Below are 12,500 nucleotides of genomic sequence, written 5' to 3'. Positions count from 1 at the left end.
GGTTCCTCCTTGCTTGTTTAGGTACCAGACTACCGACATGCTGTCGGATTGAATGGCAATTGTACCCTGGGGGAGGTGATCATGCAGTGCTTGCAATGCTAAAAGCACCGCCCTCATCTCCAGGATATTGATATGAAGAAGACTCTCGTCGGGGCGCCACGTGCCTTGGACCGACCTGTCCAGATAATGACCCCCCCCACCCTGTCTGGGAGGCGTCCGTAGTCAGCGTGGCAGAGGGGAGTGGGGGAACGAAGGGTCGCCCTTGATTCAGATTGGGGGATAGAAGCCACCAATGAAGATCCTGTTTGCACGTGTCCGTGATCAGAATGCGGTGACTGAGGGGAAGGTCCTGATAAGACCACTGGACTGAGGAGCCACTGAAGTATCCTCATGTGCAATCTTGCCAAGGGGACCAGAAGAATGGTGGCTGCCATGGAGCCCAACAGTTGTAGGACCATTCTTGCTGGAGCACGACGTCTGAGGATTAGGGCTCGGACCTGAGACTGAAGCGTCGCGATCCTTTCTGTAGGGAGATAGACTCGCATCTGCCTTGAATCTATTTCTGCACCGATAAACAGAATACGCTGAGATGGTTGCAATACAGACTTTGACCAATTGAAGGTGATTCCTAAGGATTTGCCCAGTGCGATAGTGGCCGCTAAATTTTCCAAGAGTAGATGCCTGGAGGCGGCAGTTAGGAGCCAGTCGTCTAGGTATGGAAACACCTGGAATCCTAGACTTCTCAAGTGAGCAGTCACGACTGCCAAACATTTGGTAAACACCCTGGGGGCTGTGGTGAGACCAAAGGGCAGTGCTCGGAACTGAAAATGACCGTCTCCTAGGCTGAAGCGTAAGTGTCTCCTTGACGCCTGATCCATCAGAATGTGATAGTAGGCGTCTTTGAGGTCTATGGAGCACATCCAAACTCCTTTCTCCAAAAGCGGGAGAATGGATTGTAAAGTGACCATCCGGAATTTGGACTTTTTTACAAATCGATTTAGTTTGCTGAGATCCAAAATGGGTCTCAAGTCCCCGGTCTTTTTTGGCACCAAAAAGAATCTTGAGTAAGTCTCTAATCCGGCCTGGTCTGCGGGGACAGGTTGGATGACTATTCCTTTTTGAAGCAGCTTTGATACTTCGTTGGCTGCATGATCCCGTTGACTGGGTGGTGGGTCCGGGATTCTTTGGACTGGTGGGGGGGGGTTGAACAAAGGGGATGGAGTAACCTCCGGCAATGATTCGAAGCACCCATTGGTCCCGAGTAATATCTTCCCAGGCCTTTAGGTGCTTCGAGAAGCGACCCCCGACTGGCTCCGGAGCTGCACAGTCGGGTACTCCTTCAGGGATGCTGGAAGGAGGAGGAGCCACGAAAGGACTCGCGGTCCCCAGTGTTGCGGGGGCCTCCGCCACCTCTGGGATGGCATCTCCCTGAAAAATTACCCCCTCCCTCTGCCTCTAGAAGGGGGATCGCTCTGCTGCGATGAGTAAGGCTTCTGAGACTTACGGAACCACATTTTCCCTCCCCTTCGGGCCTTGGGATAAGGCCCGAGGGGAGTGGAAAAGCGGGCTCCTACGGCAGCCAAGGTCTTACCCTCCTGTTTGCAGCGAGTCAAAGTGTCCTTTACCTTGGGTCCAAACAACGAGGACCCATCAAAGGGGGCGTCGGCAAAGGAAGACTTAAAGGCCTCTGCAAAATGACACAGGCGTAGCCAAGGCTTGTCTCCGTAGAGCAACACCTGTCCCAGCCGCTCTACTCGCTCCTTCGGCAGCATAGGAAATGAGCCTCATGGACGAGTTAGATAATGAGGATAGGGTAGCCAACTGAGAGTTAACTGTCTGTGTTAACTGTTCAGGTAAGTTACCGGAGAGGGCATCCGACAGCTCCTTGATCAGATCCCACTGTAGTCTGGTGAAGTGTGCCAGATAATTCAGAGACCTTAGTGTAAAGGTCGCTGAAGAAAGGGTACGCTTGCCGTACCAATCCATGCTCCTAGACTCTTTATTAGGGGGATGGATGGACGTCGAAGCCTCTGCCACATCTTGTTGGGTGGCAGATGCCACCACCATAGCATCTACAGCCACACCTTTAGATAAAAAATCCTTGTCCGGGGTGCGAGAAACTTATTGGGACGAGCTGGCACGGTTCCACAGAATCCGGGTGTTCCCACGCCCTTCGAGAGATCAAATCCAGAAGCTCATGAAGGGCGGAGACACCCAGGAGGCGGAGGGCTGAGCGAAGGCCTTGAGGAACACCGACTCCTCAGCGGAAGGGGGTTTGGACTGCCAGTCGCCTCGTTGTTTAAGGATTTCCAGAATGTCCGCAAAGGAGACATCTTCCGAAGACGACTTTGGGGACCCCTCCGCATCATCGAGGTCGGTATCCGATGTGAGGGACTCGTCAGGGGAGTCGACGTGTTTCCTCTTACACTGTCTCTTCCTGGGCAGTTCCTCCGAGAGGGTGTCGGAGGAACCTCCAGGAAGAAGGGAACCCCCAATGGGGGTAACATCAGGCCCAGGGGCTCCGCTGTCACGAGACAGGGGGATTCCAGAAGCGCCAGTCTCCATGCCCAAGGAAGGTGGTGGTGGAAAGGTCGAAGTGGCCACAGAGGATTTGGCTAAAGCACTTCTCATGGCATCGAAGGCCGGACCCCCAGAATCCTGGGAAGGTCCCGTCCCAGAGGCCACAACAATAACCGGAGCCCCCGCAGCCGACGCACCTAGAGGGAGGCTCGGAACCGAAAGGATCGGAAACGAAGCATCCCCCCCGGGGCCGACTGAGGAGGTCCACGTACCGAACCCCGACCCGAGGGACGGGGTTGAAGTTAGAGTCGGAACCGACTCGATAACTTCGACCGGATACACCAACACCGACTCCAACGGCGCCAAGGCTGTCGGAGGAGGAATGGAAGTAGAAGGATGGGAGATCGGCTCCAGAGCCAACTGGGCAGGAGCCGAGATCAATTTTGCGAAGACCGGTGACTGGAAAAGCTTCTGAAGCACCCTGTCTACGTCCAAATCGGACATCCTCGAAGAACGAGAAGAGACCGACCGGGTCCGAGTCGACTTCTCCGCCGGCTCCGAAAGACTGGGGGACCGGCTCCGTAATGGCTCGAGGCGTATCAGCGCCGAGGGAGGTTCCACTACTATTGCAATCTCCCTTGGAGCCGATGTGGACTTCGGGTCCGAAGTGGAAGTGTCTGAGCGGGCAACCCCCATCGGCTCCGAAGGCAGTGGAGCCGATGAAGGTGACACGCCTCTCGATGCCCAAGCTCTCGACTCCAAAGCCAGAGGAGTCGAGGCTGGAGACATCGAGGCAGACCATTCCGCCCTCGGCTCCGAAGTCCGTGGAGCCGACGGAGAAGCCTGCCTAGACTTTTTTGCTATCGGATCCGACGGACTGGTCGGAGCCGAAGATTTTTTCTTCTTGCCAGTATGAGAAGAGGAAGATAAGGCTTCCTCAAAAGAAGGGGCAATGAGCCCTTTTAAGATCAATTTGTTTTTCCTCTCTTGGAGGACTCGAGAGGAAAAAGCGTGGCAAACGCTACAGGTCTCCTGAAGATGTGTGGGACCTAAACAATATACACACAAGGAATGATCATCCGTTATAGACATTTTATAACCACACTTAACACATTTTTTAAAACAGGAAGGTCTATGCTCTTTAGACATGGTTTTAAAGAAAAAATTAACAACAATTACAGGACAAAAAACAGTTAACACCGACAATCTAGGCTCTAATTTAAACGCCTAAGGTAGGGCTAGGCCCCTCTAACTAAAACGGAACCTTTCACCAACAAATACACACAATCTTCCACAAAAAGGGGACCAAAAACAATCACACAACAACACTAGCCGTTAAAACAGCTTTTGGATGAATTTTATAGAAAAATTTGTCAGAAAAAGTTTCTGACTAGAGGTACTTAGCTCAGCCAAGTCCGACACCACGTCTATGCTGGAAAGCAGCAAACGAGATCTGGGGAAGTAGTGGTGGTGCATCCTGGGATATGAGGTGACTCAGCCAATAAGAGACTGCGTTCTATTGTATAACGGCCGAGTCGGAGCCGAAGATCAGCTCCGAACCCATCTGTAGAGAATGTAGGCGAGATAGGATCACATTACATCATCTATATTTATGGTAAGTGTAAACAACTGTATTATGTTCTTCGTGTTTCACTGTTGCAGTCATTACATTTGGATAGAATCCCAAAGCTATGGATGGGAGGATGGAATTATACAGCATTAGGGGCAGCTATAAGGCCCTGCAGAACAGCAGTGGCAAAGCCTGCCCTGGATTTAGAACAGAGAGGTAAATGGTAATGTTTGGTGAACGTATGGAACTGAGCTCCAAGTAGCAGCTTCTAGAATGTCTCTGGTAGGAACCCTCTGAGAAAATCTGCAGAAGCAGATGCAACCCTGGTGGAATGGGATCTGATCCCCTTGAAGACAGGTTTACCATGGTGCATGTAGCAGAAACGAATACAATGGTTTATCTATTTTGAAAGAGTCTGCTTTGAAGTAGGCTTCCCTCTGCCCCTGCAGCAAATGCCACCAGTAGTTGCTCAGACTTTCTTAGAGATTTTGTCCAGTTTAAGTAGAATCTTAGTTGTCTGTGTACATCCAATGAATGCAGAATCCGCTCCCCCTTGTTCTGCGGATTTGGGAAAAAAGTTTGCAGATGAATGGTCTGATTAAGAGCCACAGTGGATACCACCCCTTAGGCATAAAGGATGGATTGGTCCTGAGTGCCACCCTGTCCAGATAAAAGATAATGAAAGGCTCCACTGCCATGAGAGCCTGTAGTTTTGAAAACCTTCTAGCTGAAATGACTGCTAAAAGAAAGGCGGTCTTACAAGAAATAAATTGTATGTGTGCAGTAACAGCTGGTTCAAAAGGAGGTAGGGTGAGTTTTTCCAGCACAAAATTGAGGTCCCATGCAGGAGTTGGTGCTCTCCTGGGAGTTCTCAAATTTTTGGCCCCTCTGAGGTACTGCTTTAGCAGGGGATGAGAAAAGAGAGGAGGCTCTGTGTTGTAATGAGCAGAGATGGCAGAGGCATGTGTTTTTATAGAAGGAAAAGGTAAGGCCCCTTGTGAAGCATCTCAGTTAAATATTGCAGAATCTGAGGAATAGTGGGCATTGCTGTATTTATTCCTTGTGCTTGGTTCCAGGCACAGAATCTTTTCCATTTACCAGAGTTAAGATTTTCTAGTGCTAGGCCTTCTAACCTCCAAAATGACATCCATCACAGGTTTAGAGAGAGATGTGACTGGTGAAATTAGTTGATTAGCCATGCTGCAAGATTCAGAGTTTGGAGCAGTGTGTGCAGAATTTGATAGTTCTGCTGAGACAATAGACTAGGTGTCTGAGGCAGGTACCACGGAGGAAGGTGTGACATTACATAGAAGCGGGTACCAGTGTTGGCGAGGCCAGTCTGGAGCAATCACAATCATTTTTGGTTTTTCCTGTCTGACTTAGTAAAACCTTGGAGAGCAGAGGGGGAAAGGCACAGACTGATAAGTTTTATCCAGCTGAAGGATAGAGCATCCACTTTCCAAGCTTTTTTGTGATTAATTCTTGTGCAGAATTTGTCCAACTGATAGTTTTGGGGAGAGGCAAAAAGATGCACGTATGGGCTCCCCCATTATCGTGTCAACATGCTGAAGATTAGTGGATCCAGTTTACATTTGTGTGAATCCATAAGGTTTCTGCTTAGTTGGTCTGCCAGAGTATTTTGCTTTCCTGGCAGGAACTGAGCTAGTAAATGTATTTGGTAAGTCAAGGCTGTGTTCCACAAGGCCAAGGCTAGTCTGCAAAGAGGGTAGGAGTGGGTACCCCCTGCTAGTTATGTACCACATAACTGTGGTGTTGTCCATCTTTATCAGTAGTTGTCCTGGATGAAGGAAGTCATTGAAGGCTGTCAGAGCATTCTGTACAGCTAGCATTTCTTTCTGGTTGATATGTAGGTGAATTTGACTTGAGCTCCTTTTGCCCTGAATGCATCTCCCTGCCAGATGGGCCCCCAAGCATAGTCTGATGCGTCTGTAGTCAGGGTTTGGGTGGCAGGGGGTAGAATGAATGACAGTCCCTTGTTTTGGTGACATGCCTCTGCCCACCACAGGAACTCCTGTTGCAGGCAAGGAATGAGGGGGATCATTGTTTCCAGGCTGTGACAATGTTGACTCCACAAGCTTTTTAGGTACCATTGAAGTTTCCTCATATGTAGTCTTGCATGCGGAATTAGAAGAATGCAGGAAGCCATGAACCCCAAACCTGCAGAATTTGTCTTGCAGATAAGCTGGGTTTTTGTGGCCACTTGTTTGAAGTATATCAATTGAATTTGTTTGGTGTGAGGTAAGCCATCTGGACAGTTATATTCAAGCTTGCACCCAGGAATGTAATTATTTGAGAGGGTACCAGTTGTGATTTATTTTCGTTTATGGTGTAATCTAGGCATGTTAGAAGCCTTTTTGCAAATGCCAGATGTAGAGTGTCCTTGTTTTCTGCCTGAATTAGACAATCGTCCAGATAAGGATAAATTTGAATATTTCCTTGTCTGCAAAATGCAATCACTGGTGCCAGGCACTTTGTGAAGACCCTGGGTGCAGTAGATAAGCCAAAGGGCAGTGCAGAGAACTGGTAATGCAAATAGCCTGCTTTGAAGCTGAGGTATCTTCTGCAAGATTCCCTGATTGGGATATGCAGTTAAGTCCCTTAAGTCTAGAGTTACCAACCAGGCATCCTTGCCTAGCATAGGCAGTAACTGTTGTAGAGTCAGCATCTTGAATTTTGGAATGTCCATGAAGATATTTAGAATGGATAAGCCCAGAATTGGACGCCATTGACTTGTCTTTCCTGGGTACCAGAAAAAGCCTTTAATAAAAACCTTGTCCTTTTTCCTTTTCTGGTACTGGTTGAATAGCCCCCATATCCATGAAGGACATGACTTGTTTCTGGGCCTCTGCCCACTGATATGGAGGCAGATCTGGCCATCAGTTTGGAATTGGCAATGTGTGGAAATGACATGTGTACCCCTGGGATGCTATTTTTAAGATCCACTTGTCTTGGGTAATTAGATGCCAATTTTGAGCATGAAGTGCTAGTTTTCCCCCAAAGGGGCTGCCAAAAGATAAGTGTTTGGAAATGGCAGAGGAAAGTCAGAGACTGTTTACCGTAGAGGGGTGCTTTGCTACTTACAGATTTGGAGGTGGAGGCACCCCACTGTTTTGTTCTGCAAGTTCCTTGTGACTGAAACCTGGGGCCCTTGGAGTGTCTGGGTTTGACCTGAGCGGCTCTGTTGGATACTGGAAAGGACCAATTTTTAGTAGGCCAGTGCCTACTGAACCTGGGTGTCTGCACTTGTAAGAAATCCTTTACAGTTTGCATAGATTTAGCTTAGTCTTCCATCTTTTTCAAAACTTCTTCTACCTTATTACCAAACAGACTGTCCTGTTGTAAAGGAGCATCCAACAATTTAGCTTTAACATGATCAGGCAGATTTTGCTCCTTGAGCCAAGCATGCCTCATCACAGATCCAGTTACGGCGGCCCTGCAAGAGGCCTCCTAAGAATCAAAACCACACTGCAAAGTATGCTTTCCAACTTGTTCAGCTGAATGCAATAAATCCTGTAAAACTATTTTCCACACAGTCAGAAAGCAACATAATTTTCTGTTTAAGTAAGCCCATGACATGCTGTTGATATTTAAGCATATGAAATTGACAGTTTAAAGCCCTGACTGCCAGGGTTGCAGATGTATAAACCTTCTTATCCCATCTATCCAGAGCCCTGGAGTCTCTACCAAAACGGGTAGGATTTTTAGCAGTAGAAGCCTTAACACCCTAGGGACCCTGAGAAATTGTTTCAAGGTCAGCAGTAGGGTTTTGAAAAGAAACGTGTGGGAGTCAGGAACCCTGTAACATCTGTCTGGCTTACTAGGAGCCAGAGGCAGGGAATCAGGAGCCATGCTGGATTCTGAGAAAACATCAACAATGTCTAAAACAGGAGGTATAGCCAAAGGCCTATGCTGAGGAAGAAGAAAATCCCTAAACCTCTTTTTGGATTCTGAAAAACCCTGACTCTCCAAATGAAAATGTTCCCTTAAGGTATGCAAAGTTTCTCCAAAAGAAAAATCCTCAGAAGGAGAAGCAGAAGGGATGGAGTCTTCTGCATCAGAGTCCACATAAGGGGGAATAGAAAATTCCTGATCAGAAGAGGAATCAGAAGAAATGGAAACCTGATCTGTAGATTCATAATCAGTGCCTTGCCTAAGCCTCTTAGCAGGAGGGTGTTGGGAACCCCTGATCAAGGTAATTAAATCCTCAGCCATTTTGATCATTTGTGTTTTAGGCATAGGGGCCTGAACACGTGGCTGAAGTGTCGGTTTTTTACGCATAGAAGTTGGTTTTGACCTTGTTTTTGATGACGGCGTTTCTTTTAATATAAAAATCTTTAGGCCTGAAAACATCCTCAGAAGCCGGTGCCTGCTCAGTGGCTGCAGACCCATCCAAGGGAGAGACATCCGCAGGTACAATACTTGAAGAATCTCACAGCATACCGGACTCCGAATGGGCCTCGGTAGAGGCCTGCAAATCTAAAGTAGAGGGCAACAGGGGCTGTGACAGCACCTCATTGAGTACCGGCGAACCGGCTTAGGAGAAGCTTCATCGGTTTTGGACCTCGACGGTTTGCCTCTGTCATTTTCTTTGCGTTTTTTGTGAATTCCGGTAGTCGGATTGATAGACTACATTTCAGGATAGTTAAATCTAGAGCCAAAGTATTCAGAAGCAAAAATATACAGACGCTTAATAGTGCATTGGTTAAATTTAGCACAAAACCGACAGCAAGGCACGTTGTGGTCAAGGCCTAGGCAAGGAATACAGTACAAATGAAAATCCTTATGAGGTATTTGCTTCCCACAAGTAATACAATTATTAACTTTTACTGACAGCGGTAAGGAGCAAGAAAAAGTTTCGCCAATGGGGTACTTAGCTTTAGGTTGAAGACTTCGGTTCTGAAACTCGAAAATGAAAATTTCAGGAGTCGGCCGACCGGCACTTCCGAACTACTTCTGCTTCAGGCACCGTGCGGCAAGAAAGACTGATTAAAATGACATCTGCTGCATGTTTTATACCCCTGACGACCTGACATCATGGAAGAGGAGACAGCAACAGACACAGGTCCCAAGACTTTGTTATTCAGGCCGACTGAACCTGCCAGCAGATTACCCAAATGTAATGACTGCAACAGTGAAACACGAAGAACATTTTCTGTCTAACCACAATAGCAGCAAATTAGGTCTGAGGTAATGGGGATGGAGTGGAGCATTATGGATAGAGGGAGGCGCTTCAGACTTGGATCCAAAGCATGCAGCCAAGTCGGATCAGAGGACTGTATCCTAACACAAGTGAGGAAGAATGAAAAAGACATCAGATGGAAGCAGTTTTAATAAAAAGCTCTCCTCAAAACAATAAAATAAAATGACTGAAAATGCATACCTTTTTCTTCATCATGCTCTGTTTGTGGAAGAATTCCACTTTGATATCACCACATACTGGCAAAGGCTGTGGAAATTCAAAATGCATGGCCTTCTCCTCACGCCTTATGATTCCTGGTGTTGAAGTATAGATCTTAACCTTTAACTGATAAACCACGAAACAAGGATCTACAAAGTACAACATATAACATACATTCATTTAGTAACAGTGTTGCTTCAAAACTGTGCAAATTCAACTCCTATGCAAAATCAAAGGAAACATCTGCATTTCGTTTCAATTAATCAGTCAATGTGAACTGCTGAATCCACAATGTCCGCTTTAGATTCTGCAAGCAGTACCCATTTTATTTACGAATCATTCTTCAGTCTTACACATTTATACACCAATTAGGATCTGACGCTACAAAACAGAGACTACTTAATTATGTAAAAAAAAAAATCTTGTCCACGCGCATATGGCACTGCTTGCTTCTCAGCTCAAGTTCAATGCTGCTGTTACAAATTAGGTTTACCCTCCACTAAAGCCTCCTTCCCAAATCTGCATGAATCCAACTCCCATATAAAGATAAACATCAGAATCTGAGAACTTAATCTGTAAGTGTTTGGATGTTATGCTGGCCAATGACAACTAAAACAAAAATACTAGAAATATAACAGCATTGCAAGATGAATGACTGTATGAGGTACTAAAACAGTACAGTGAACCCAATTTTCGTTCCCCGGTAGTTAATTTTAGGGCATCAGTCCCATGGAGTGGGTCAATTCCTCACCCTGAATTTGACAACCTGTCAGATTCTCCAGCATGATTTGCTTGACACAAGTTGCCACTTCCTGCCCGAGAAGGCAATGAGGAAAATACAGCTGTGTTACAAACTTACAATGACTAGATGTTTCAGTAGAACCACGGTTGTAGTGCTAACTACTGGGATTCCTGCTTACAGAAGCATGATGGACATCCCAATTTCAAAATACCTTTTCCATTCCCCTCCCCCCACTAGCCTGGCAGACTTACTCTCCCACAAGACTGTCTGCTGGAGCTATCTTCACAAATTTCTTGCCCTCCCTAACAAGTGCTGGCTGCTCCCTGGAACCAAAACAAACCATCCAGTGATGATCCATCTTGTGTGGGGGATCTTAACCAGAGTGAACCTAAAAACTCTCTATACAGTCTGTGCTGAAGCATGAGGATGAGATTGCCTGATCAGATGCAAACTGTATAGACTAAGAACCCACCCCACCCCACAGGACCCTGAGAGAGCAGAAAGTGGGAGAGTACTGGTGCTGTAGCAGTGAATCAACTAACATCCACTGACAACTTCATTTTTGTCACTGTTTAAATACTGAATTTTTGGAAGAACTTCAGAGCTTACTTAGTTTATTTGCCTGGCCTGTTGGCATGGATCTGTAGGACAGCTGTGGCAAAGCCTACCCTGGGACCAAAGATGTTGCCTAAATAAGAGAGTTATGTACTCACCATAACGATCCATGTGCACTGTCCATCTCCCCTTCATTCCTAGCTTGTTGGGTTCAGATCCGATCCTCAGATCCGACTTGGCCTTGTACAAAAGCTCAAGGGTCTTCAACTAGCTCGTGGCTAAAAACCTATCCCATCATGCACTAGGAGAGATATCCAGATCTTATTTGCAGATATAACTAAGATACAAATCAAAATCATTAAATGTCTTACAGAACAATGAAGGTCAGAGAAAATTAATAGCCGATTGCATCGGCTCCGTCTTCCAGGAGCAAAGTGCTGGGGGAAGGACAGCTGGATGCAAGAATGAAGGCGAGATGGACAAAGTACAGTTGTGTGCACTTACCATAAAAGTAGATGTTAGAGTGTATTCACTGTTGCAGTCATCACACTTGGGTTGTCTGCCTGCAGGTAGCCCTCAGTCGGCCCGAATACCAGAGTCTTGGGATTTCTGCATCGGATGCGGTTGCCTCTTCCATGACGTCAGGTCAGGGGAATAAAACATGCAGCAGACGCCATTACATCGTTTTTTCTTGCCCCAGATGTCAGTAGCTCCCAAACTAGGAAGCAATTACATGGTGTGGAACACCTCCAGTAAAAAGTAAATACCACTGCCATAAGATATGGCCAAAAAAGAGGATAGGTAGAAAGTGTAGAAAAGTCAGGGGGCTGGAGGGAGGGTAATCATGACTGCAACAGTGAATACACTCGAACATCTACATTTATGGTAAGTGTGCACAACTGTACTATATTCTTTGTGTTTCACTTGGTCATCACACTTGGGTTGATTCCCAAAGCTGAAGGGTGGAGGTAGTTAAGTACTAGGGTTGGCTAGCAGACATCTTAAGACTGCTGTAGCAAATCCAGCTCTAGATTTAGAAAAGACAGGTTAGTGGTAATGTTTGGTGAAGGTGTGTATTGAACTCCAGGTTGCAGCTTCCAGGACGTCCCTGGTAGGGACTCCCCTGAGAAATGCTGTAGAGGTTCAGGTAGCCCTAGTAGAATGGGTTCTGATCCCCTGTGGGTTAGGTTTTCCATGGTGCTTGTAGCAGAAATGGATGCAGTGTGCTATCCATTTGGAGATGGTTTGCTTTGAAATGGCCTTGCCCTCTACCCCTGCCCTTGTAGCAAAGCTGACTAGTAGCTGGTCAGATTTTCTGAAAGGTTTAGTCCTGTCAAGGTAGAACCTAAGCTGTCTGTGCACATCCAAGGAGTGCAGGATCATCTCTCCTTTATTGTGAGGATTAGGAAAAAAAGGTTGGTAAATGGATGGATTGGTTTAAAGCCACACTAGATACCACCTTGGTCATAAATGATGGGTTATAGTCCTGAGGGAAACCCTGTCTGCAAGGAAGATAATGAAGGGTTCTACAGCCATAAGAGCCTGCAACTCAGATACTCTTGCTGAAGTGATGGCTAGAAGTATGGCTGTTTTCCAAGAGAGGAATTTTAACTCTGCTGTAGCACAGCAGGCTCAAAAGGGGGAAGCCTGAGCTTCTCTAGTGCAAAGAGAAGGTCCCAGGCGGGAGTGTGAGC

General features: G+C 46.8%; 1 protein-coding gene across 1 annotated transcript in view; it reads right to left on the bottom strand.

The window, feature by feature from the left end:
* The window catches only part of PTEN (phosphatase and tensin homolog), a 942,442-nt gene that overhangs the window by 100,329 nt on the left and 829,613 nt on the right, over positions 1 to 12,500 (bottom strand). Inside the window, exon 7 of the mRNA XM_044055599.1 lies at positions 9,492 to 9,658. Coding sequence (XP_043911534.1) covers positions 9,492 to 9,658 — 167 coding nt within the window. The remainder of the gene's footprint in view (positions 1 to 9,491; positions 9,659 to 12,500) is intronic.

The sequence above is a fragment of the Protopterus annectens genome, chromosome 14.part0, assembly GCF_019279795.1.
Source record: "Protopterus annectens isolate FY-2018-M chromosome 14.part0, PAN1.0, whole genome shotgun sequence".
NCBI classification, from domain to species: Eukaryota; Metazoa; Chordata; order Ceratodontiformes; family Protopteridae; genus Protopterus; species Protopterus annectens.
The sequence above is the reverse complement of the archived record's forward strand: the minus strand, read 5'-3'. Positions and strand labels throughout refer to the sequence as shown.